At 46.7% G+C, this 27,304-nt stretch overlaps 1 protein-coding gene across 1 annotated transcript in view; it reads left to right on the top strand.

Annotated features, from left to right (window-relative positions):
• The window catches only part of SORBS3 (sorbin and SH3 domain containing 3), an 89,825-nt gene that overhangs the window by 7,627 nt on the left and 54,894 nt on the right, over positions 1-27,304 (top strand). Inside the window, exons 2-4 of the mRNA XM_070952237.1 lie at positions 22,239-22,350; positions 23,572-23,820; positions 26,547-26,664. Of these exons, the coding sequence (XP_070808338.1) occupies positions 22,303-22,350; positions 23,572-23,820; positions 26,547-26,664 (415 nt within the window). The 5' untranslated portion in view covers positions 22,239-22,302. The remainder of the gene's footprint in view (positions 1-22,238; positions 22,351-23,571; positions 23,821-26,546; positions 26,665-27,304) is intronic.

Below are 27,304 nucleotides of genomic sequence, written 5' to 3'. Positions count from 1 at the left end.
AAAGTTCAAGGGAAGAACCAATGAGTCGGTTGTGCCAGGTAACGAAATCCAGAAAAACCTCCACCCTTTAAAAATGTCCTGTCCCAGAAAGAAACTTTTATTAGATTAGGAGCAAGAAAAACAATGGGTGGTGGGTATATTTGCTGTTGAGTAATTCCCTCTCTTTGTAGCTCCCAACACTCAGCGATTCTGGGAGACTGGGAACGAGCTTTGGTTCTCAGCCGGAGAGGGAGAGGAACGTGGCAGTCCGGCATGGAATTTGGCACTGGGATTTGGCACGGAGTGTGAAGCAAAGCGTATCTGGACAAAGTCCTTCCAAATAAAAATCTTCATAATACTACCAAAAGGGTGGGGGTGGGGGTCAAGAGTGCTCTTCTCCTTTCCCCTCCTTCTGAGCAAAAGTTGGTTCTGTGGACAAAAGACTTGGGGGTCTAGGATCATGCCATGACTTTGACTCAGGGGTGAAATCCAGCAGGTTCTGACAGATTCTGGAGAATCGGTAGCGGAAACTTTGAGCCGTTCAGAGAACCGGCAAATGCCACCTCTGGCTGGCCCGAGAGTGGGGTGGGAATGGGGATTTTGCAGTATCCTTCCCCTGGCGGTGGGTTGGGAATGGAGATTTTGCAATATCCTTCCCCCAGGAGTGCGGAGGAAATGGGGATTTTGCAATATCCTTCCCCTGGAGTGGGAATGGGGATTTTGCGGGTATCCTTCCCCGGTGTGGGGAGGGAATGGGGATTTTGCAGTATCCTTCCCCCAGGAGTGCGGAGGGAATGGGGATTTTGCAATATCCTTCCCCTGGAGTGGGAATGGGGATTTTGCAGTATCCTTCCCCGGTGTGGGGAGGGAATGGGGATTTTGCAGTATCCTTCCCGCAGGAGTAGGGAGGGAATAGGGATTTTGCAGTATCCTTCCCCCAGGGGTAGGGAGGGAATGAGGACTCTGCAGTATCCTTCCCCCAGGAGTGGGGAGGGAATGGTGATTTTGCAGTATCCTTCCCCCAGGAGTGGGGAGTGAATAGGGATTTTACAGTATCCTTCCCCTGGAGGTGGGGTGGGAAAGGGGATTTTGCAATATCCTTCCCCCAGGAGTGGGAAGGGAATGGGGATTTTGTAGTATCCTTCCCCTGGAGGTGGGGTGGGAATGGGGATTTTGCAATATCCTTCCCCCAGGAGTGGGGAGGGAATGGGGATTTTGCAGTATCGTATCCCCCAGGAATGGGGAGGGAATGGGGATTTTGCAATATCCTTCCTCCAGGAGTGGGGAGGGAATGGGGATTTTGTAGTATCCTTCCCCTGGAGGTCGGGTGGAAATGGGGATTTTGCAATATCCTTCCCCCAGGAGTGGGAAGGGAATGGGGATTTTGCAATATCCTTCCCCCAGGAGTGGAAAGGGAATGGGGATTTTGCAGTATCCTTCCCCTGGAGTGGTGTGGGAATGGAGATTTTGCAGTATCCTTCCCCTGCCACCCCCATCAAGCTACACCACGCCCACCAAGCCACGCTCACAGAACCAGTAGTAAAAAAAATTGGATTTCACCACTGCTTTGACTTATTAGATGCCTGGGGAGAAATGACCATACTTGGATTCACACTAATCATGCTAAGCCATAGTTTTGTGAATTATACCACCAGGAACTAAATTTACATAGTACATGGGGAAATCCTTTGAATGTAATTTCTCTTAAGAAATTATTATGAACAACAGATCCTTGTGTGCTTTCTCTTCTGACATTGTCAGGACTAAAATTATGTTGTGAAATGTTCTTGAATTGTTTGATGGATTTGGCAGAATGGAGGAAATGCAGCAACTTTTCTGGTGATGTTCCTGCTAGCAAATAATTGTCTTACATCTTCGATAGTTCTATGGCTTCCTCAGGTCCCTTCAGAGAGCGAGAGTAATTTATGGTCAGCCCAAATAATCCCTATTTTTTTACACAGTAAAGGACTGCAGCTCCATTGTAGAAGGTTGGTGGTAATGATGCATTGATGGTAGTTTTCACACTCATCTCTCTTCAAAACAAAAGCAACTCGCAGTGTCAGAAAGTTGCCTGATTCTGAAGAGCTGCCCAAGCTGGATGATATGAGCTGGATGGACAATCCCACCTGCCCATCGTAAGAGTGACACAAAAAGCAAAACTCTTCGAATGTCTGAGTTTTTGCCATCAGTTTAGTTGAATCAAGGAAGTAGTCATGGAACATTCCTTCTAGGCCTTTTATCCATCTTTGTAACACTTATCATTTTGATTGGATGGATGGATAGATACAGATGGATGGATAGATACAGATGGATGGATAGATAGATAGATAGATAGATAGATAGATAGATAGATACAGATGGATGGATAGATAGATAGATACAGATGGATGGATGGATGGACAGATGGATGGATGGATGGACAGATGGACGGATAGATACAAATGGATGGATAGATATGGATGGATGGATAGATAGATACAGATGGATGGATAGATATGGATGGATGGATGGACAGATGGATGGATAGATACAGATGGATGGATAGATACAGATGGATGGATGGATAGATGGATGGATGGATAGATACAGATGGATGGATAGATACAGATGGATGGATGGATAGATGGATGGATGGATGGATGGATGGATAGATGGATGGACAGATATAGATGGATGGACGGATAGATATAGACGGATGGATAGATAAAAGATGGATGGATGGATAGATGGATGGATGGACAGATAGATACAGATGGATGGATAGATAAAGATGGATGGATGGATAGATAGTACATAGATAGATAGATAGATAGATAGATAGATAGATAGATAGATAGATAGGGATAGAGTTAGATAAAGAGCTACAGGCAGAGCGACAGACAGACAGATAAACATTTAGATGTTAGTAACCTTACTTTAAGCATCCTTATGAGGGCCAGTCTGGTTAAAGTACCAGGTACCTCCAAACCAGGTAGCCACAAATTCTAGTCTCACCATAGGCACAAAAAACAGCTGAGTGACCTTGGGCCAGTCACTCACATTCAGTCCTAGAAAGCAGGCAATGGCAAACCGCTTCCAGAATGTTGCTAAGAAAACTGCAGGACTTGTCCAGGTAGTTGCCAGGAATCAAGGCTGACTTGAAGGTGTACGGGCGCGTACACACACACACACACACACACACACACACACACACACCATCCTTTTACTTGTTCCCCCCCCCAAAAAAGTAGAGGCCAGCTTTTGTGACAGTGACAGAGGAAGACGGGTAAAAATGGGTAGCGATGCCACTAGAAAGCAAATTCCAACTTAGTCGCATCCTGTAGGTCTATAGGCCGCTACTCAAAGAGCCACCGCTGAGGGAATTTTGAAGAGCTTCGCATCTTAGTTGACCACTCATTCTATCGTTTACTGCCTCGAATCGCTTCCTTTTCAGTGGCAGCAGCTGAAAAGCCGGGAGGAGAAAAGATTCATTTATAGACAAGACTCTTTCAATCTCCTCTTAAGCGGGAACTTTTCATTCTGCCTCTGCATTGTTGCTGGTCTGCAATAGGACATAACCAGTATCGGAAAAGTACAAAGGGCAAGGAAGGGAGTAGCAGTATATTCATTCTATCTTTATATTGTTTTGAATAATCTAGAGAAGGGGTGTCAAACTCAAGGCCTGCGGACTGAATGCGGTCCATGGGGTGCTTAAATCTGACCTGCGGGGCCGGCCTGGAAATAGCAAATGACTGGGCTATGGTGCTTCTGGCAGCCAAAACAGGGCGTCGGGGGGCCTGCTGGAGGGCTCTGTGTGCCCCCCCGCACCCCATTTTCAGCCTGGACGGCCTCCTGCAGGACTCTGCCGGGCGGGGCGGCAGAATGCTGCAGGAGGTTGTTCAGGCCGAAAACTGGATGCAAGGGGGCCATTGTGGCCGGCAGGGTGCTGCAGGAGGCCCTCCAGGCTGAAAACGGGATGCAAGGGGGTCATTGTGGCCTGCAGGTGCTGCAGGAGGCCGTCCAGGCCGAAAACAGGATGCAAGGGGGCCATTGTGGCCGGCAGGGTGCTGCAGGAGGCCATCCAGGACGAAAACGGGATGCAAGGGGGCCGTTGTGGCCGGCAGGGTGCTGCAGGAGACCGTCCAGGCCGAAAACGGGATGCAAGGGGGCCATTGTGGCCGACAGGGTGCTGCAGGAGGCCCTCCAGGCTGAAAACGGGATGCAAGGGGGTCATTGTGGCCTGCAGGTGCTGCAGGAGGCCATCCAGGCCGAAAACAGGATGCAAGGGGGCCGTTGTGGCTGGCAGGGTGCTGCAGGAGGCGGTCCAGGCCGAAAACGGGGTGCAAGGGGGCCGTTGTGGCCGGCAGGGTCCTGCAGGAGGCCGTCCAGGCCGGAAAACAGGATGCAAGGGGGCCGTTTTGTTTTGTTTTGTTTTTATTTTTTATTTAAAAAGTTTTTTTTATTAATAATACAAAATTAAAAAAAAACATTGGACATAGATATGACATCACTGGTTCCAAACATCTTCTGTCACTTTACAATAATATTAGTACTCCTATAAACATATAGTTCTTAAGCTTCGTTCACTATTTAAACGTAATATGATATGATATTAATACTTATTACAAGGGGGCTGCAGGAGGCGTCCGTCCCGTCTCTCCCCACCCTAGGATCACGAGAGTTGAAATGCCAACAAAAGTCTGAAGTGGGTAGAATGGTTTAATCTATTTGGAGTCATCGGTCTCTTAAAAGGGGCAGCCTTTAGTCTCCAGATCACTGAACTGTGTGAATGTAATAGTATGGTTCCTAAAAACAGACCTTTAGAAATGGGAGTTGGATGTAGGATTGGCCCAAATAGCCTGATTCAAGCATTATTGCAAACCATATTGCGGTTGGCTAGTTTTTGGCTTAGTACATTGGGCAATTCCAATGATTATGGCTTGTAAACTTTGCTTTAAAGCTTGGGGTGTTGTGTGGATACGGTGAGTTATGATTTATTCATTAAACCATGGCAAAAACAAACAAACAAACAAAGCGAATGCATCAAACCATTTTCCTTATTTTCCCAGGCTGTTCCTTGGCTTAAAAGCAAGACCTTTCTCAGGTCTTCATGCACTTCTGCAAAGTTAGATTTTCTCAGCTTCGGCGTTTTGGGTATGACAGGCAATTTACAGTCATCTGTGAAATTTGAATCACTAATGAAGAGTTGTGTGAATAGGTAAAATAAATAAATACGTTGCAGCAATCCGTTGGCCTGGTATCCTCTATCACACTTGCAAGTGAAGATTCTGTTAGGACATGTTGCTTTTTATTTGGTTTATAAATAATATATAGTCTTTTGGGTGCTGGGCCCTACCGTCTTGTAATCGTATCTCCAGATCAGATTCCAACCTGGTGGGTACCCTTGTTCCTTGCCCCTTCCCTTCTCCTTCCTTCCCTTCTTTTTCCTACCCTTCTCTCCTCTCCTCTTCTTTTCCCTTCCCTTCCCTTTCTTCTTCCCCTTCCCTTCTTTTCCTTTCCCCCTTCCTTTCCCCTTTCCCCTTTCCCCTTCCCCCTTCCCTTCTCTTCTCTTCCCTCCCCTTGCCTTGTTTTCTCTTCCCTTTCCCTTTCCCCTCCCCCTTCCCTCCCCTTGCATTTTCCCCCTTCCCCTTCCCTTCCCTTGTTTTCCTTTCCCCTTCCCCTCCCCTTCTTTTCTCTTCCCTTCCCTCTCCTTGCCTTGTTTTCCTTTCCCTCCCCTTCTCTTCCCTTCCCTTGTTTTCCTTTCCCCTTCCCCTTCCCTTCCCTTTGCTTCCCCTTCCCCTTCCCTCTTCCCCTCCCCCTCCCCCTCCCCCTTCCTTTCTCTTCCCTTCCCTTCCCTCCCCTCCCCTTGCCTTGTTTTCCCCCTTTCCTTCCCCTCACCCTTCTCTTCCCTTCCCTTCGTTTTCCTTTCCCCTTCCCTTCCCCTTTTTCTTCCTCTTCCCTTTCCCCTTCCCTTCCCCTCCCCTTCCTTTCCCCTCCCTCCCCTAGCCTTGTTTTCCCTTTCCCTTCCCTCTTCCCCTCCCCCTCCCCCTTCCTTTCTCTTCCCTTCCCTTCCTTCCCTCCCCTTGCCTTGTTTTCCCCTTCCCTTCCCCTCCCCCTTCTCTCCCCTTCCCTTCGTTTTCCTTTCCCCTTCCCTTCCCCTTTTTCTTCCTCTTCCCTTTCCCCTTCCCTTCCCCTCCCCTTCCTTTCCCCTCCCTCCCCTAGCCTTGTTTTCCCTTTCCCTTCCCTCTTCCCCTCCCCCTCCCCCTTCCTTTCTCTTCCCTTCCCTTCCTTCCCTCCCCTTGCCTTGTTTTCCCCTTTCCTTCCCCTCCCCCTTCTCTTCCCTTCCCTTCGTTTTCCTTTCCCCTTCCCTTCCCCTTTTTCTTCCTCTTCCCTTTCCCCTTCCCTCCCCCTCCCCCTTCCTTTCCCCTCCCTCCCCTAGCCTTGTTTTCCCTTTCCCTTCCCTTTCCCCTCCCCCTTCCCTCCCCTTGCGTTTTCCCCCTTCCCCTTCCCTTCCCTTGTTTTCCTTTCCCCTTCCCTTTCCCCTTCCCCTCCCCTTCTTTTCTCTTCCCTTCCCTCCCCTCCCCTTGTTTTCCTTTCCCCTTCCCCTTCCCTTCAGCTTACTTACCCTCGGCCCATTTTTCTTTCCCCTTGCTGACCTGCCTTTCTCTTAAACATGTTCCCTTCAGGGCGTGGAAATGTTTGCATGTTGGCACACGTGGGCACTTAAGATCCTCAGATGCCATTCATTAAATAAAGAACAGGAGCATATCTTAAAAATTGGGTTCCCGGCTATTATGTCAGTTTCCAAAGGAGGAAAAGCACCCTAGTTCCCTCTTTTTACTTTGGGTTATTATACCAAGGCCAGCTCTCAAGTTATCTGTGCTAATTAATACCATCCCTTTTTAGTACCTGCCTTGTCGAAAAGAAACATGAAGCCCTAAGGCCAGGAAAAAAACACTCCTGAGCAAGGCCACACAGCTTTCTCTTGCAACAGCAGCACAGAACTACCCTACTTAAAATTTAGAGTTCTCTATTCCTTCCTGTACAATTAGCTTTTGAAATTACCAGCTGATGACAACCCACCTCCTCTGCAACCCTAATTCAGAATTTGCAGGAAAGCTCTCGCTGTCTACTCTACGTGCTGTTGAATTACAATGCACAGTATTTCTCTCCAGGCTCCATGCTGGCTGGGGATGCTGGGTGCTGTAGTGCGACAGGACAAGGAGGAGGGGCTGCGAGATCGTCATTCTTAACGCATTGTAAGCCGCCCTGAGTCTCCGGAGAAGGGCGGCATATAAATCGAACCAATAAATAAATAAATAAATAAATAATAATTCTTTGTTCTTAGATGCGGTAAAATGCAACCACCTTGCCAAGGAAATGTATAATTATGAATCATGAATTAACTTTGCATAATCGCTTTTCTCCCGAGACTAAAGGAAATACAGCTCAAACTTTGATGAGCTGAAAATCTTCCCCGTTGTTCACTATAGACATGGCGCAAATCGCCACATTCACCACACTTCTGGCCATTCTGGATGTTGTTGAATGGGTGACAAAAAATGTTAGTCTCTGTAGCCATATCTAAGGCCCGCTTGAGATGTTTGCCAGTACTGGATAATCTCCACTCTGTTTCTGTGGCACTTTGGCTGTCAGGAAAAACTGGGTCAGCCTTAATGCCAATTCAACTGGCAAAGCTAAATAGCAATAGCACTTAGACTTATATACCGCTTCGCAGTGCTTTTATAGCCCTCTCTAAGCGGTTTACAGAATCAGAATTGTGGGTCCTCACTTTACTCACCTCAAAAGGATGGAAGGTTGAGTTAACCTTGAGCCGGTGAGGATCGAACTCCTGACAATGGGCAGAGTCAGCCTGCAATGCTGCATTCTAACCACTGTGCACCATGGATGGATGGATGGAAGGAAGGAAGGAAGGAAGGAAGGAAGGGAAGGGAAGGGAAGGGAAGGGAAGGGAAGGGAAGGGAAGGAAAGGAAAGCTCTAAAGCCCTCTCTAAGTGGTGTAGACTTTAGAGAGTCAGCACATTGCCCCCAGCAATCTGGGTCCTCATTTTACTGACTTCAGAAGGATGGAAGGCTGAATCAACCTTGAGCTGGTGAGTTTTGAACTGCTGAACTGCAGCTAGCAGTCAGCTGAAGTAGCCTGCAGTACTGCACTCTAACACTGCGCCACCTCGGCTCTTCTTGGGATTGGTAAAAAATTTACAATCTGGATTAAAAATAACAAGGCACTTGAGTTTTTTTCTTCTACAGGTAAATCCTTGGCTTACTACCATTCGTTTAGTGGTTTTCAAATTGCAACAGCAGTGAAAAAAGTGAGATGACCGTTTTTTCGCACTTATAACCATTGCAGCGTCTGGAGTGGTGCGGTGGCCTAGAGAGATGGAGCTCTCGCCTCACAATCAGGAGGCTGTGAGTTCGGTCCTAGGTAGAGGCAGATATTTCTCTCTCCGGGCACAATGAGAAATATATCAATGACCCGAGATGGCACAATGGTTAGAGTGCAGTACTGCAGGCTACTTCAGCTGACTTCTAGCTGCCAGTTCAAATCTCACCGGCTCAAGGTTGACTTCCATCCTTCCGAGGTGGGTAAAATGAGGACCCAGATTGTTGGAGGCAATAGGCTGACTCTGCAAAACCGCTTAGAAAGGGCTGTAAAAGCACTATGAAGTGATATATAAGTGCTATGGCTTTACCTGCTGAACAAAACTCTTTATTGGCGACAGGTTGCTGGGTGGGCATGGCCATGGGGGGCATGGCCTAGTCGGCTTCCTACACCACGGCGGTGGGGAGAGTGTCATTTTCGCCCTCCCCAGGCTCCGGAGGCTTTCCTCGAGCCTCCAGGAGGGCGAAAAACGGCCTTCCCTGGACTCCGGGGGCCCTCCCAGAGCCTCCACGCGGGTACTTCCAGTAGGCCCATTTTTTGCCCTCCCAGAGTCTCCGTGCGGGCCCTGCACTTAACTGGCATCCAAAACAGGCTGCGTGAAGACTCCTGGGAGAGGCAGGGTGGTGTGGGCGGAGTCAGCCAGTCCTTGAAACTACCGGTTCGGTGAACCATGTGGTTCGAACCGGCTGAATCCCACACCTGAGGGAGGACCTTTCTAGAAACCCTGTCAATTGTCTAATTTACATGAAAGCTGGGACAGGACCCCCTGAAGTAAAGACAAGGGTAGAGAAAGCTCGAGCAGCATTCTTCAAAATGAAAAAGTCTTCTGCAGTCACGACATAAGCCTAAGATTAAAAAATCAGGCTTGTCAGTTGTTACATCTTTTCTGTTCTGCTCTACGGAGTGGAGAGTTGGTCTCTGACAGAAAGCCACTTGAAAAGACTAGAAGCATTTGAAATGTGGATTTACAGGCTGCTGTTAAATGTAGAAGCCGGGTTGACAAAATCAGAAATGAGGAGGGGATAAGCCGCCTGGGAAAGCCAAGGGAAATCATCAAAACCATTAAAAAGTGAAAGACTATTTTTATTTATTTATTTATTTTATTTTAATTTGATTTATATGCCGCCCTTCCTCCGGAGACTCAGGGCGGCTTACAGTGCGTTAAGCAATAGCCTTCATACTTTTGTATATTTATACAAAGTCAGCTTATTGCCCCCACAAAACTGGGTCCTCATTTAACCTACCTTAGAAAGGATGGAAGGCTGAGTCAACCTTGAGCCTTGGAGAGATTCGAACCAGCAGTAAATTGCAGGCAGCTGTGTTAATAACAGGGTGCTTTAAACCACTGTAGTACCAAGGCTCTTTTGGACATGGGATGCGACACCCAGAAAAATACGGCATCCTTCACTTAATCCTCCAGGGAAAAATTGAAGGCAAATGAGGTCCAGGCAGAAAAAGAACATCGTGGCTTCAAAATCTAAGGAAGCAGTTTGGACAAAACTCAACACCACTTTTTTGTGTGGCCGTTGATAAAAATAGATTGCCAACATGATCGCCAACATCCGATGACGGACAAGGCAGAAGAAGAAGAAGAAGAAGAAGAAGAAGAAGAAGAAGAAGAAGAAGAAGAAGAAGAAGAAGAAGAAGAAGAAGAAGAAGAAGAAGAAGAAGAAGAAGAAGAAGAAGAAGAAGAAGAAGAAGAAGAAGAGGAAGAGGAGGAGAGGAGGAGGAGGAGGAGGAGGGAGGAGGAGGAGGAGGAGGAGGAGGAGGAGGAGGAGGAGGAGGAGGAGGAGGAGGAGGAGGAGAAGGAGAAGGAGAAGGAGAAGGAGAAGGAGAAGGAGAAGGAGAAGGAGAAGGAGAAGGAGAAGGAGAAGGAGAAGGAGAAGGAGAAGGAGAAGGAGAAGGAGAAGGAGAAGGAGAAGGAGAAGGAGAAGGAGAAGGAGAAGGAGAAGGAGAAGGAGAAGGAGAAGGAGAAGGAGAAGGAGAAGGAGAAGGAGAAGGAGAAGGAGTCAATTGTCTAGTGCTTGAGATTCTGTGGAAGCAATGCCCCAAGTACTTTCCTGAGAAAATTTCTGAGAAACCCTGATGGAAACTTATTAATCATAATGAGCTTCCTAACTTCGGGTAGGGTGAATTGCAAAACTTGAAAGGCTATGAATGTTTAACCTGTTCAAACAATGCACACGTTGTTTTCGAAGACCAGCAGAGGGATCTATTTGGGAACGATCACCAGTTTGGAAGTAGGATAAGCGGTCCTCCCACTGCCATAGAATAAGGAGGGGTCCTTTGGTTCTCTGATCAGATGGCAGAATTAAGCATGCTGTGTCCACACAGGTCAGTTAATTGGCTACCTTAAATTGGCTAAATTAAATTAAATTAAATTACCTAGTCTTCCAAGCTCCATAGGAAATCCATTCTAAACCAAGGATGTACAGCTCTGAGGCTTCTAAACCCTTTCAGAAACTGTCACCAAGTTGTAATTTTAACGGAACAGGAAAAAAAACAACAATGTTAAGTACATGAGGACTACTTAACTGTCATACTAAACCAAATTTACTTTATATCTAAACATAGTGACACCACCTGTTTCCCACCTCTTCTTTTGGTTGAAAGAGTTGATATATCAGAGTTGCTTAGAAGTGGGATGTGTGGCATATGATAGATAGACAGACAGACAGGCAGGAGATAGAGATGCTAGAGATAAAGATAGATGGATGGATAGATGGAGAGACAGACAGAGATATAGATGATAGACAGACAGACAGGAGATAGAGATGCTGGAGATAAAGATAGATGGATAGACAGACAGACAGAGATATAGATGATAGACAGGCAGGCAGGTAGGCAAGCAGAGATATAGATGATAGATGATAGACAGACAGATATAGACGATAGACAGACAGACAGAGATATAGATAATAGATGATAGACAGACAGACAGGAGATAGCGGTGCTATAGATAAAGATAGATGGATAGACAGACAGAGATATAGATGATAGATGATAGATGATAGATAGACAGAGATATAGATGATAGACAGGAGATAGAGATGCTAGAGATAAAGATAGATGGATAGACAGACAGACAGACAGATATAGATGATAGACAGACAGGCAGGCAGAGATATAGATGATAGACAGACAGACAGAGATATAGATGATAGATGATAGACAGACAGACAGAGATATAGATGATAGACAGACAGACAGACAGAGATATAGATGATAGACAGAAAGACAGACAGATTCTATGCCCTAGAGTTGGACACGACTAGTCAGGAAAAACCTTTAATTTTTTTAAAATGAAAATATTAACCATTACCATGCTTAATATACAATAAAATAAAATATTAAGAGCCAGGGTGGCACAGTGGTTAGAATGCAGTATTGCAGGCTAATTCTGCTGACTTCCGGCTGCCCGCAGTTTGGCAGTTCGATTCTGACCCTCTTAAAGTTGACTCAGCCTTCTATCCTTCTGAAGTCGGTAAAATGAGGACCCAGATTGTTGGGGGACAATGTGCGGACTCTGTAAACCGCTTAGAGAGGGCTGTGAAGCACTGAGAAGAGGTATATAAGTCTAAGGGCTATGCAGAGGTGAGATTCACTTACCTTCCCTACCGGTTTGCAAAAATGAGCACGCGCAAACAGGTGCTTCGCTCACACATACCACCACTGCACATGCACACGGCCTTCGGCGCATGAGCGCTAGTCATGCATTATGTTCGCCTCCCGCAGCTGCCGCTACCGGTTCACGTGATCACGTGATCCGGAGAGAAGCCGCTGAATCCCACCACTGGTGCTATGGCTATTACAGTACAGTGGTTACTCTGTTTAAATAGCACCTAACAATGTAAAATTTGCCTGCTTTTAATTCAATCCAAACTTTTCCACGAAGGGTGACCATTTCACCTTCACCAGGTAACCAACAGTCTAGGAGATGATGCTAAACATGTGAAGACAGGCCAACGAAAGAAATCGGAGTTCGTGGATTCTATTACATTTTGGCCCCCAAATTTACGATTTCCTTTATACTGAACATTTTCTATTGGACTGTGGCCATAGGAATTGCACAGGACAAGTGTAGGCACTTCGTTTCCATAACGTTTTAAGATTTCTCTGATAAAGAAACGGAGCAAAGTTGTATGGAAATGCGAACACAGGCTACCTTTGTTCGTAGCAGTCATTGTCTTCTAGTCAGTAAACATTATTTGATTTCAGGGGTGAAGATTGTATAACAGCTATTTGCACATGCGTGTACACGACCGTGGACACACAAATGCACGCAGGTCAAAGTATTATCAGAATGCAAAATAATAGACTTGGGAGGGACCATGGAGGTCTGCTTAAGCAGATGGCCCAAGACCATTTTAGACAAATGGCTGTTGAACCTCTTCTTTAAAAACTTCCAGTAATGGAGCACCCACGACTTCTGGAGGCCAGCTGTTCCACTGGTTAATTGCTTTCACTGTCAGGAAATTTCTTCTTAGTTCTTAGATTGGATCCCTCCTTGATTAATTTCCATCCATTCAGTTCTTTCCATCTGACCATGATTTAGTCTTTGTCTGTTTATTAAGCAGGTCTCTCTTTTTTACAATTATAGTAAATAGGTTAGGACAATCTTTCCCAATTAGGTGCCTTCTATACATGAAGGGATGCGGTGGCTCAGTGGCTAAGACACTGAGCTTGTCGACCGAAAGGTCGGCAGTACTGCAGTTCAAATCCCTAGTGCCGCGTGAGGGGGTGAGCTCCCGTTGCTTGTCCCAGCTTCTGCCAACCTAGCAGTTCGAAAGCAGGTAAAAAATGCAAGTAGAAAAATAGGGACCACCTTTGATGGGAAGGTCACAGCGTTCCGTGCACCTTTGGCGTTGAGTTATGCTGGCCATATGACCACGGAGACATCTTCGGACAGCGCTGGCTCTTTGGCTTTGAAACGGAGATGAGCACCGCCCCCTAGAGTCGGGAACGACTAGCACATATGTGCGAGGGGAATCTTTACCTTTATACATGTTAGACTTCAGATCTCATGGAAGAGAGAAGGTTGTTTTGCTCTCTCAAAATAAAGACTCACAAATAACAACAGCAATAGCATTTTGGCTTATATACCGCTTCACAATGCTTTTACAGCCCTCTCTAAGCAGTTTGCAGAGTCAGCCTCTTGCCCCCAACAATCTGGGTCCTCATTTTACCCACCTCAGAAGGATGGAAGGCTGAGTCAACCTTGAGCTGGTCAGGATCGAACTGCTGGCAGTTGGCAGAAATATACTGCAATACTGCATTCTAACCACTGAGGGTGGGGAGGGAAGGAAGGAAGGAAGGGAGGGAGGGAGGGAGGGAAGGAAGGAAGGAAGGAAGGAAGGAAGGAAGGAAGGAAGGAAGGAAGGAAGGAAAATAGCAATAGGACTTAGAGTTATATACCGCTTCACAGTGCTTTCCAGCCCTCTCTAAGCGGTTTACAATGTCAGCCTCTTGCCCCCAACAATCTGGGTCCTCATTTGACCCACCTCAGAACGATGGAAGGCTGAGACAGCCTTGAGCCCTGTGAGGTTTGAAATGTGTTCATGCTGTTTTAACTAAAGCGGAGGCATTTCTGCCTCATACAGTTGTAAACATCTCCACCCATTTGGGTGTCAGATGTTCATGATTTCGTCCAAGAATTTTTGTGAAATAAGTTAGATTCAGCAGGAGGGAAAGATGGACCAGATAGCATTTTAAAAAGAGGAAGGCCGGAAAAGTTGGAAAAAAGATGGGTGCAAGAAAGCACCGGGGGGAAAACAAAAAAAAGGCTTCACCACCAACTGATGTTTATCACTTAATGCAATGTTTCTCAACTGAACACGTGGTTCACATATCTTTGCCAAGGGTGAGAAACACACCCTTGGCAAAGATATGTGGGCTCTCCTCTTTGTTTTTTACAAAAAAAAAATGTGGTAGCTTTATAGAGAGAAAAATTGAATTTAGAAATTGGATTAAGCTGCGTAGTTTATGTGCAGCTTTTTCTGCATGAAATTTCCTTCTTCCGAAGATATTATTGACAGAGATAGAAATCCAGGAGGGGAAATTGGGAGGCAAGGAAAAAAAAAAAAAAAGCATAGCAATTGAAGTATTGAAGCGAGCAAGAGATGATGGATAGATGATTTTTCTTCTCTGTTGTTGTTTTGATTTTCTTTTTCTTTTCTTTCTTTTTTAGGTAGGTGACATGACTAGAAGTTAGGTAGGATAGAAAGAAAATGTTTTTTTAGTAAAAGGTGATATGATTAAAAGTTAGAATAAGTGATACAAATATGAGAAGGGGGAATGTTAATATAAATACTTTTATATAATAAAACAAAAGTAACAATAAGAGAAAATATGGAATAATTGAATAATGACAGATTGCAACCTATTGTAATTATGCATCAAATATATAAGATGATTGAATCTAATAGTTATGATTAACTTTACTAGTTTTATTTGTATTAAAATGTTTGATACCAAGGTGCCACACTGTTCACGCATTGATTTGATATGTTTGTAAAAAATAAAAAAGAAAAAACTTATTAAAAAGAAAAAGAAGGAGAAGAAGGCGAAGGAGAAGAAGGAGGAGGAGGAGGAGAAGGAGGAGGAGGAGGAGGAGGAGAAGAAGAAAGGAGAAGAAGGAGAAGAAGGAGGAGGAGGAGAAGGAGGAGGAGGAGGAGGAGGAGGAGAAGGAGGAGGAGGAGGAGGAGGAGAAGAAGAAAGGAGAAGAAGGAGAAGGAGGAGGAGGAGGAGAAGGAGGAGGAGGAGGAGAAGAAGGAGGAGGAGGAGGAGAAGAAGAAGGAGAAGGAGGAGGAGAAGAAGGAGGAGGAGAAGGAGGAGGAGAAGGAGGAGGAGGAGAAGAAGAAGAAGGAGAAGAAAGGAGAAGAAGGAGAAGAAGGAGGAGGAGAAGGAAGAGAAGGAGAAGAAGAGGAAGAGGGAGGAGAAGAAGGAGGAGAAGGAGGAGAAGAAGGAGGAGAAGAAGAAGGAAAGGAAAAGGAAGAGGAAGAAATTATTGGCTCTTGTGGAGAAAATGGGGATACCAAACTCAATCTAGAAAGAGTGCAGAGAAGAGCGACAAAGATGATAAGGGATCTGGAGGCTAAATCATATGATGAACAGTTAAGGGAACTAGGTATGTTTACTCTAAGAAGGACTAAGGGTGATAGTCTTCCAGTACTTGAGGGGCTACCACAGAGAAGAAGGGGATTGACTTGCTCTCCAAAGCACCTGAGGGAAGGACAAGAATGGGTGCAAGATAATTAGTGATCCAATGTGGAACTAAGGAGAAATTTCCTGATGGGGATATAGGATCTCTTGCTGGAGCAGAGGGTTGAGCTAGAGGACCTCCAAGGTCCCTTCCCATTCTATTATTCTGTGTTCTGTGTTCTTTTCCCCTCCATCTAGCAAGTGAAAAGGTACTTTAAGATGGGGAAATGGCAGCGGTAGGAAGAAGGATGAAAATAATATTTAACGATGCGCCATATGTTTTATTTCTAGATTTAAAAAGTAACGTCTCAGAAATCTAGCTGTCCTTTTCTGGCTTTTTTTCTTTTTTTCTCCCTTCAAATTCACTCATCGTTGTTAGTTGCGAAGTTGTGTCCGACCCATCGCGATCCCATGGACAACATTCCTCCAGGCCTTCCTGTCCTCTACCATCCTCTGGAGTCCATTGAAGCTCACGTCTACTGCTTCCGTGACTCCATCCAGCCACCTCGTTCTCTGTCGTCCCCTTCTTCTTTTGCCCTCCATCGTTCCCAGCATTAGGCTCTTCTCCATTGAGTCCTTCCTTCTCATTAGGTGGCCAAAGTCTTTGAGTTTCCTCTTCAGGATCTGGCCTTCTAAAGAGCAGTCAGGGTTGATCTCCTCTAGGACTGACCGGTTGGATCCCCTTGCAGTCCAAGGGACTCGCAGGAGTCTTCTCCAGCACCAGAGTCCAAAGGCCTCCACTCTTTGACGCTCAGCCTTCCTTATGGTCCAACTTTCACAACTTAAATTCTAATGTTCTTCTTGTAGAGGTATCCCATTCCTTCTATATTTTTATGAACGTTTATACATTTACTACTAATAATAACATTTTTCATTCTGCCAAAGGATCAGGTTGGTGGCATCTCAGAAAATAACATACTGTGTTTTTAGCTTTTAAGTGCTGTAAAAGCCGGTTTTGTGACATATTTGGCTAGTATTTCAAAGCTTTTCTTTTTGCTGTAGCTTGATTGGCAGGCGTCTTTCCCTCTGGATTTCATGTACATTGTGCCCTTATTTCTTTCAGTTGACCTCTTCTTCTAATAACAGCTTTGCTGGCATCAGAGGGAAAAAAAATGTCTGTATTTGGTCTTTGAGTAATTCTAGGACCCTACAGACAACATGTCTGTACTCTCCAATCTAATTGGGAAGAGCAAAGTAATATATTCTTCGTTATAAGAAAAATGTTAGGTTTGGAGGATAATTTTGTTTAAATACATGTCGTGCTTGGGGATATTCTTTGCAAAACTGTTCAGCTGGGTTCACATATTATTCTAAGCCAGGGGTCTCCAACCTTGGCAACTTTAAGCAAAGCTGGCTGGGGAACTCTGGGAGTTGAAGTCCTCCAGGCTTAAAGTTGCCAAGGTTGGAGACCCCTGTTCTAAGCTACAATGCGATTGGTTTGCTTTTGCCCTAGTACAGTGACGGTTAATCTTTTTGGTGCCAAATGCACACACACGTGCCCCAATCCCCAAGATGCAATGCAAGCACCCCACGCATGCGTGTGTGTTCCAGTGGTGGGTTCCTCCCGGTTCGGCCGATCCGGTAGTGGTGACGATATGACGTCACCGAACTGGTTCTCTTTGTTCGGGAGCTGGCCCCCCCGCCCCCCCGGGTTATTCTTACCTTTTATTTGGCCCCACCCCCAATCTATTCGCTGCCTCCCGAGTCCCAGCTGATTGGCTAGAAGGAAAAAAACTGTTTAAACTCTTGCCGCGGGGCTTCAAAGGGCCGCCCTACAGCTGATCAGTGTTAAAAGGCAGTGTGGTGGTAGACCAGTGTGCTCAGAAAACAAATGGGTAGACCGGGGCCTCCAAAAACGAATGGGTAGACCGGTACAGCTCTGCAAGCAGTTAAAAGCTTGGTAGACCAGTACCTATGTATAAATCCTAAAGAATCGTCACATGGCCATCAAACCACACCCACAAAATAAGCCACGCTCACAGAACCGGTAGTAAAAAAATTTAGAACCCACCCCTGGTGTGTTCCCTGCGCATGTGCCCCGGCCCCCGTTTTGGCTTCTAGGTTGGTGTAGGAGGCTTTTCAGGCCCAAAAAGGAGCATGGGGGGGTCGCGATCTTCGCAGTTTCTCTCCTCCCCCCACGTGCCCAGGCTTTCTCCTCCATTCCTGCCTTCCCCAATCTCCTCAGTTTCTCACCGCGCACCCAGACTTTCTCCTCCATTCCTGCCACAGAAAGACACCTGCAGAACCTGCGGAGATTGGGGAAGGCACAGGCAGCAGGAATGCAGGAGAAAGGTAGGGCGCGCTGGAGGGGAAACTGCAGAGATTGGGGAAGGCCCCACCCCATGCATGTGCGGCAGAGACACGAAGAGCAGCTGGCTGGCGGGAGGTGTACTCATATGCACAGTGGAACTGGGCTGGGGTGATGGCTGGCGTGCCCGCTGAGAGAACTCTGTGTGCCACCTGTGCCATAGGTTCGCCATCACGGCCCTAGAATATCATGCCACAAATGGCACACATAGCCATATTGGTGGGCATGCAAGCTCATCTCCGCCAGCTGATTTTCGGGCCTTCTGGGCCCACTAGAAGTAGGGAAACAGGCTGTTTCCTGCCTCTGGAAGGCCTCAGGGGGGTGGTGGGGAAGGCCCGTTTTTCTCTCTCCCCAGGCTTCAGAGCCTTTCTAGGAGTCTGGGGAGGGCCCTTCTGAGATTCCTAGAAAGGCTCTGGAGCCTGGGGAGAGAGAAAAATGGGCCTACCGGGACATCGCGTGCCAGGAGCATGGGAAGCGCGGGTGATCACATGCGCATCCGTGGGGGCAGAGCGCATAAAACTATGGCCTTGGGCACGTGCGTGTGTCAACTCCTCCCCCCCCGCTCCTGGCACACGATGGCAGAAAGTTTAGCCATCACTGGCCTAGGCAGCGTACGTGCTACATTTCTACCAAATCTGGTATTTAGTTGTGTTCTTCAGCTTTTGGGGAAATCTTGACTGGATTATTTTAATTTTGAAACATTTACTTGCGACCGTAGGTTTTAGCAAAATTCATATAAAGTTTCAGCACATGGGTGTGATTTAAAAGAGGAATAAAGTGATTAATTCTTACGGACAACCTCCAAGAGATTCTCAAAAACCAGAATGCTTTCTGATTTATAATGGTCAGAGTCCTACATACTAAGCAATTTTAATTCTTTGTTTGTTGGTTTTTTTCCAATTGGCATCTGAGCAATTTTAAGGGGGTCTTTGATCCACAGCTGAAGGGAGGGGGGAGAGGGGAAAGAGTACATGTGGGTCTAGGAGCTTTTGGATGCGGTCTTATGAATAAATAAATAAATGTGGAACAAAGAACTTGTTTGCAGCAAAGGCTTAATTGTTAGGAAGCTCCAAATTAGTCATTGGGCACTCCATCACTGGAGGTTTTTAAGAAGAGAGTAGACAGTCACTTAGCTGAAATGGTATAGGTTCTCCTGCTTGAGCAAGGGGGCTGGACTAGAAGACCTCCAAGGGCCCTTCCAGCTCCTGTTCTGTTCTGCTCTGCTCTGTTCTGGGTTCTGTTCTGGGTTCTCTTCTCTTCTCTTCCCTTCCCTTCCCTTTCCTTCCCTTCCCTTCCCTTTTCCCTCCCTTCCATTATTCTATTCTAATCCATTCTTCTCTTCTCTTCTCTTCTCTTCTCTTCTCTTCTCTTCTCTTCTCTTCTCTTCTCTTCTCTTCTCTTCTCTTCTATTACTCTACTCTACTCTACTCTACTCTACTCTACTCTACTCTACTCTACTCTACTCTACTCTACTCTAACCCATCCATTCCCTCCCTCTGCTTCCGCCCACGTCAAGTTGTTAACTCTCCGGGATGCTTGTCTCTCCCACTCATAAACTTTGGCTTCCTCCTGTCCTGTCCCGCTGTGCCAATTCTCTTGACACCCTCACAAGAATCCGGGCGCGCACTCCAGCAAACTGTAGCGTCTTGTTTGGGGCTGAATTATTAATATCGAGTGATTTGCATAGTCACTGTTGCAACAAAAGTCAGTCCCCACTTCCATGCTGGATGTGCTGGCAGACTGAACCAGGCAGTGATCTTGCTCTGGGCACGGGACCAACAGTAGAAAGACAGCTTTGTTTGCCCAGTGCCCAGCAGTGTCAGAAACCGAGAGTAGCCGAGATGCCCTGCTCCAGTAAGTCCAGAGAGAAGCAAAGCTTTGCAAAGAATATACGGTGCATCCTGGCTATTCGTCCTGCAGCTCACACCAACCCTTATCTGGGATATCTTCGTTCGCACTCTGCTCTCTGAGGTGAGATGGGTGGTGACTAGGGGTGGGTTCTCCTTACCTTTACTACCGGTTCGCATCGTGCCTGCTCGTGCGTGCACGCGCGCTCTTCTGCACATGCGCAGATCTAATTTGATGACGTCCGGGTTAGTAGGCGGAGCCTCCCACCAGTTTTACTACCGGTTCTCGCGAACCGGTCCGAACCGGGGGCAACTCACGAACTGGTGGTGACAAGGAAAGGACCTTATGGGGACTGGTGTGCATGCATGCTGCATGTATTTGTTTTGAAGCAGGGGTGTCAAACTCGATTTCATTGAGGGCTGCATCAGCGTTGTGTTTGACCTCCTGGGAGGGGGAAAAGAGGGGCGTGGCCAGGTTGGGTTTGTCCAGCTCAATGTCAGTTGTGTCGGGGGTACTTGTGGTGGCCCGAGCACTCTGCCAGCGAAAAACGGGTCCCGAGCTCTCTTTTCAGCTGCCAGGACCTCCTGCAACCCTCTGCCAGTGAAAACAGAGCTCGGGAGCCCGTTTTCGCTGGCAGAAGCACCACGAGCCAGTCCTTCGCTATTTCCACGGCGGTCCCGCGGACCAGATCTAAGTACCCCCGCGGCCTGGATCTGGCCCCCGTGCCTTGAGTTTGACACCCCTGTTTTGAAGCTAAGCATGGTGTATGGATTTAACCCAATTTTTCTCTCTCTTTGGATAGCAAGCTGAGCTGTAAGCCAATAGCTGGCCCTGCTCCCCGAATGCATTAAGCTAAATGAGGTTGGCTAATTTGTGTTTCATTATGTCATTCCCCCGCTAAAAGCACAGTTCGGCGAAGATTTTGACAAGGGTGACTAACGCATAGGTTCCTTTAAGTGCTAAGAGTAATGATTCATTATTGTGATGTGCCGGAAAGTTGGCTAGCAACTGAAGAGTAATTACACAAAACAGAGGAAGCGAGAGGCTGTCCAGCTTTTGTGCTCCAAAGACTGTCCTTGACTGTCCAAAAACAAAACAGATCAGGGATAGGATTCTTGGTTTCCTTTGATACTCTTGAGGACTAGGGGTGATATCATAGCAGCCTTCCAGGACTTGAGGGGCTGTCACAGAGAAGGGGGAGTCGACTTATTCTCCGAAGCACCAAAGCAGGACAAGAAATAACCTAAAGAGAGACCCAACCTAAAAGTAAGAAGAAATTTCCTGACAATGAGAACAATTAATCAATGGAACAGAAGTTGCCTCCAGAAGTTCTGGGTGCTTCCATCACTGGACGTTTTCAAGAAGAGACTGCATTTGTCCTGCATAGTATAGGATCTCCTGCTTGAGGATATTGGAAGACCTTCAAGGTCCCATCCAACTAAGAGTGAAATCCTCCCAGTTTGCACCGCATCGGGCGATCTGGTAGCGATCTTGGCGGCTGGTTCGGCGATCCGGTAGCGATGGTGGAGCAAAGCTCCGCCCACCCGCCTGGGTGTTGTTACTTCCTGGTTTTAACCAGGAAGTATTGTGTTCATTACCTTCTGCACATGCGGAGAAGGTTTTGCTCATGCTCAGAAGGTTTTGCGCATGCGCAGAAGGTCTGCGCGCACATATGATGCTCGCACGCACGGCGCGGCGTGTGCATTTCCGAACCGGTAAGGAAGATAAGTAGATTTCACCCCTGCTTCCAACTCTTATCAGTCTATGTACTATATTCTATATTTGCTGAGCGAACATCCTCACATGCTACGGTTTTCTGTCATTTCTCTAAGTCAATTGGCCTGGCCTAAATCTTCTCCCCTTTTTAAATGTAAATTTTAATTTGTTTTAAATTATGGGGTATTTTAAATTCAGCCAAATTATTTAATTCGTTTTTAATTTATTTTAAATTTTTGTATTTATGTGTTTTATCTTGTGGCTGTTCACCGCCCTGAGTCCTTCGGGAGAAGGGCAGTATAGAAATTTAATAAAATAAAATAAATAAATAAATTCCATGTCCAAAATTTTTGCCCCAAGCAATCATTGTTTCTTTAACTTGTTCGTCTTCCAGTTTAACCTCTAATAAATATCCATACAGTTTTTTAATTATGTTTTCATCAGTCCCTGTTAAAATTTTATCTAAACTAGTCAAATTATTATAAAAAAACCTTCTGTTTTACAATCTTTATCGTGTCTAGACTGTATTTGCAAATAAGAAAACCAGTTCATCTTTATACCTTGTACTTCTAATTCTTGCATAGATTTAAGTTCACCTTTTTCATTCAATATTTCACTATATCTGACAATTTGTTCCTTTCTAAATGTTGTTGAATATGAGAAGGCTCCATGCTACGGTTTTCTGATGGGAGGTCCTTAATAGTTAGGGAAGAGGATGTTTTGAATCAGGAGTGCAGAGAGTATGACCTCCTGATGCAGTTCGAAGCCCTTTTCGTACAACAGGTTTGTTCTCTGTTTACTCAGGAGTAAACAACCTTCAGCTGATCCTCCTGTTCAAGGTGAAAGTGTTTGCATCGGACAAGTTTTGATGGTGGTTGACAACTCCGGATCCGGAATGCTTCGTCCCCCCACAAATGTGAGTGTCTATGCTTCAAATTGCCATGGCATTATTATTAGTGTTGATTTTTTAAAAAATTATTATTATTATTATTATTATTTTATTTGATTTATATGCCACCCTTCTCCGGAGATTCAGGGTGGCTTACAATGCGTTAAGCATTAGCCTTCATACTTTTGTATATTTATACAAAGTCAGCTTATTGCCCCCACAAACTGGGTCCTCATTTCACCTACTTTAGAAAGGATGGAAGGCTGAGTCAACCTTGAGCCTGGTGAGAATTGAACTTGCAGTAATTGCAGGCAGCTGGATGTTAAATGCTGCCTTAGCAGGAGGCATTAGCCTCCTACCCCACTCAGGCTCCTCATTTTGCGTAACGCGTAGCGATTCTTTAAAATAACAGGAAATATTTTCTGAGCTGATGTCAGGGATGTTGAATTGAGATCCCAGAGGAGCCATTGAGGCTTCTGATAAATAAAGGCATAATCCAGCAATGGCCCTTCTAGACAGCAGGCATGTCCAGAGTCAAAAGTAGGCATTACTGTTCTCAGCTTCCCATGGAAGGAATGATGATGTGTTTGGGATGATTCGGTCTCCAAAACAAAGGCGTGGGCACGTACAGCTTGCTCGTGATGTCCAGGAAGAGCCTATGAAATAGGAACTAATGATCAACAAACAACAATTTCTCTGCTTGCAGGAAATCCCCGTTAGAATCTGGGGCATTCCCAGCCAAAAGGTCAGGAGCAGAGGGTGGGAAAGTCCTTCTAGTTGTAACCAGGAGATTTAGAATGACAGCAGAGACAATAAAGGTAAAGGTTCCCTTCGCACATATGTGCTAGTCGTTCCCGACTCTAGGGGGCGGTGCTCATCACCGTTTCAAAGCCGAAGAGCCAGCGCTGTCCGAAGACGTCTCCGTGGTCATGTGGCCGGCATGACTCAACGCCGAAGGCGCACGGAACGCTGTGACCTTCCCACCAAAGGTGGTCCCTATTTTTTCTACTTGCATTTTTTACGTGCTTCCGAACTGCTAGGTTGGCAGAAGCTGGGAAAAGTAACGGGAGCTCACCCCATTACGCGGCACTAGGGATTCGAACCTTCTGATCGACAAGCTCAGCGTCTTAGCCACGGAGACAATACTGGGATACAAAACAAAACACCACCTCGACATCAACAGTTTCCAATTTTCCAGATTGAAAGTCTTGAACCTCTTTCTTTCCCCCCCCACCCCACTCCCTTCAGGGTTTGCCACCTGCTGAGCAGCATTTTCACGATGGCGGAGAACCTCCTTCACCTGCCTCGAGAGGCTCCAGTTTCACATCTCCTCCACATCACTCGAGAGCCGGGGGCTCTGTGGAAACTCTGGGTCTTAGGCTGGATGACTTTATCCCTTCACACCTCCAGAAGAGCCCAACTATCCGTAGTGGGAGCCTCACCTCTCCGTGGGCCACGTCCACCCCGCAGAGTAAATGGAACCCCAAGTATTACAGAGTGAGTCTGCCTTCCTTGAGCCAAGCCGATGGGAAGATTGGGGCTTATGAGTTACTTGTAGAGATTCATGGGTGGGCTGCTGGGGGTTCGCAGATGTTCTGTCCCTGTCTCTCTCACACACACAAACAGACAACCAGGGTTAAATAAACTGGCAGACAACCAATTTTTCCGATAAGAGGCTTGGCAGCAACCCAGTAGCTGATTGCCAAGAACTTTTACTCAATAAACAAAATACTCACGGTCAAGAATTGTCCAGTTCGTAAAATAAATCCAAGGCCGATAATGTTGTTTCCAAAGATGCAATGTGACTCAATAGTAGTTAGTTTTGTCCGTCACAGAGTCTGAATGGCTACCTCACCCCTTTTATACCCTGCGGGGTGTGGTCCAGTGACTCAGCTTAATCTCTGGCACGCCTCTTCTTCTGTTGCGCGCGCTTATCTCTGCGACGCTGCCGAGGATCCAGCCAAGACTCATCTCCCTCATTACTGTCCACCTGTGGCTGCGTGGATGTGCTTGGCCCTGGGCCTATCTCTTGCCCTTCGGCAGACACCGAAGGCATTGCCAGAGAGGAGGGTCCTGGAGAGGGAGGCCTTGCCAACTCCTCTCCTTCACTCTCAGAGTCCTCTCCTGCCGATGACAGAGGCTCCGGTAACGGAGCCACAACAGCAGGGGAGAACCTCTAGCTAAGATTCTGTGCAGTTCGGAGAACCCCCAAATCCTACTCCTGGCTGGCCCTGCTCACCCACCCCGCCCCACCCAGGAGTCCCCACACGGCCCGTTTTGGGTGCAGGTAAGTGTAGGGTGTGCACAGAGGTTCAGGGAGGGCAAAAAACGGGCCTACCAGAAGTTTGGGAAGGCAGGAAATGGGCCTGTTTCCAGCCTCCAGAGGTCTGCCGAAGCCTGGGGAGGCTGTTTTCACCCTCCCGGAGGCTCAAGGAAAGCCTCCAGAGCCCAGGGAGCAGTGGTGAAATCTGAACCAGTTTACTACCGGTTCTTCAGCTGCGGGCGTACATGTGCAGTACCCGACCCGCACCAAATGCGAGGTGTGTATGTGCACGCGCAGTGCATGCCAAAGGGAGGCATGGGGTAAGTAGAACAGCGCACAGGTGTGTGTGATCAGCTGTGGCGCGCGATCTTCGGAGCCTTTTTTTTTTTACTTTTAATTTGGGCGAATAGGTTGTAAAAAAAAAAATGCTTTTAAAAGTAAAAAAAAGAGGCTCCGACGATCGCGGACCACAGCCGTTCCAGAGAACTGGTAGTAAAAAAATGCTAAAAAAGTAAAAAAAAAAAAAAAAAAAAGTTCCGACGATTTCATGTCGCTCAGCTGATTGTTGGAACTTTTTTTTAAACATTTTTTACTACCGGTTCGGGCAAACCGGACCAAACCGGGAGCATTTCACCCGTCAGGCAGGGCAAAAAGGCCGCCCCCCCCGCGTAGTGCAGGAGGCTGATTAGGCTACGCCCACCCAGCAACCACGTAGAAAACCCCTTGCTATAATTTTTGAAGCCCACCCCTGTAGAGATTGTTTGTTCTCCAAGAAGGTCAGGCCCTGAACAGGGTTTAACAGCCCAGCGTTCATGTTCAGGTGTTCCAAACCAGCTGTGAAAATGTCAAAACGACAGTGCATGTCATCTTACCATTGACATGCTTATGTAATAATGTCACGAAACCTGATACAAGTGGATGAAAATCACCTCATTGGTGTGATTGTCATCACATACATACACGTGAACTCAGCTCTGGCGCGCTGGCCAGCTGATTTTCGGATCTTCTGGGCACACTTGAAGTAGGGAAACAGGCTGTTTCCTGCCTCCGGAGGGCCTGGGGGTGGGTGGAAGAGGCCCTCTTTTTGCTTTTTCACGGGCTCCAGAGCCTCTCTAGGAGCCTGGGGAGGGCAAAAACAGCCTTCCCCACCCCACCCCGGAGGCCCTCTGGAGGCCGGAAACGGCCCATTTGCCAACTTACCAGAAGTCAGCAAACGGGCCATTTCCGGCCTCTGGAGGTCTTTGGAGGTGGGGGGAGGCCTTTTTCGCCCTCCCCAGGTTGCTAGAGAGGCTCTGGAGGAAATGGGGATTTTGCAGTATCCTTACCTTGGAGTGGGGAGGGAATGGAGATTTTGCAGTATCCTTCCCCTGGAGTGGGGAGGGAATGGAGATTTTGCAGTATCCTTCCCCTGGAGTGGGGAGGGAATGGAGATTTTGCAGTATCCTTCCCCTGGAGTGGGGAGGGAATGGAGATTTTGCAGTATCCTTCCCTTGGAGTGGGGAGGGAATGGAGATTTTACAGTATCCTTCCCCTGGAGTGGGGAGGGAATAGAGATTTTACAGTATCCTTCCCCTGGAGTGGGGAGGGAATGGAGATTTTACAGTATCCTTCCCCTGCCTCGCCCGTCAAGGCATACCCACCAAGCCATGCCCACAGAACCGGTAGTAAAAATTTTTGAAACCCACCACTGAGTAGAAGGCGTGCCTCAGCTTGTGATCAACTCCTGTGATGCACAATTGAGCAATGAGAAATGTGTTCCCGTTTTCACAACGGAGAGATTTTTGAAAGAGAGCAAAAGTTGCGTACTAATGGATGATGTTCTTTTATCTGTCCTCTCTCTCTCTCTCTCTCTCTCTCTCTCTCTCTCTCTCTCTCTCTCCCTCCCTCCCTCCCTCCCTCCCTCTCTCTCTCTCTCTCTCTCTCTCTCTCTCTCTCTATATATATATATATATATATATAGGTTCCTGTGATTCGCAATTGTGGGTCTAATACCCTGAATTTTGAATTCCACGATACAACTCCCCGCCGGGTGTACAATGGGATATCCCAGCCATGGAAAACAGCTCAGCAGAGTTCAGGTAATACTCCAGCCAAGAATGGGAGCGATAATAGATTTCCTTGGCAAGCGGCGCAAAACACTTTGTAGTCCTTGCTGCCTTATCTTCCTGTTATCCATTTGTGCTTGATCTTTTAAGTTTAAATACAACGAGACCCACTTCTAAAGCTCGGCTAGCTTTGTGTTCCTCCTGCCAGGGGAAGAGTTAGGAGCCTTTGATGGTCCTTTTTGACAGCAGAGCTTTGAGTAAAAGACGGTGTTTAAATTCAGCAGCGGGTCTAAAAGCCAACCCTCCCACTCTCTCTCTATCGTTCTTGCCTCCCTTTTAGGGAGTAATTAGATGGGATAAAATTTTGATATCTCCAATGCGTTCTTGATGTTAGATGGAAACAGAGCAAATGCCTGGATAGCTCTGCAGACAAGGCACTGTAATTTAACACCAGCTGTCTGCAATTAAAGTAAGTTCGAATCTCGCCAGGCTCAAGGTTGACTCAGCCTTCCATCCTTTCTAAGGTAGGTAAATTGAGGACCCAGTTTGTGGGGGCAATAAGCTGACTTTGTATAAATATACAAAAGGATGAAGGCTATTGCTTAGCGCATTGTAAGCCGCCCTGAGTCTCCGGAGAAGGGCGGCAAATAAATCAAAAATTTTTTTTAAAAAA

The sequence above is a fragment of the Pituophis catenifer genome, unplaced genomic scaffold (genome assembly GCF_029215685.1).
Source record: "Pituophis catenifer annectens isolate HBS135680 unplaced genomic scaffold, rPitCat1.0.hap2 SCAF_12, whole genome shotgun sequence".
NCBI classification, from domain to species: domain Eukaryota; kingdom Metazoa; phylum Chordata; class Lepidosauria; order Squamata; family Colubridae; genus Pituophis; species Pituophis catenifer.
Note: the sequence above shows the minus strand (reverse complement) of the source record. Positions and strands in the feature narration are given on the sequence as shown.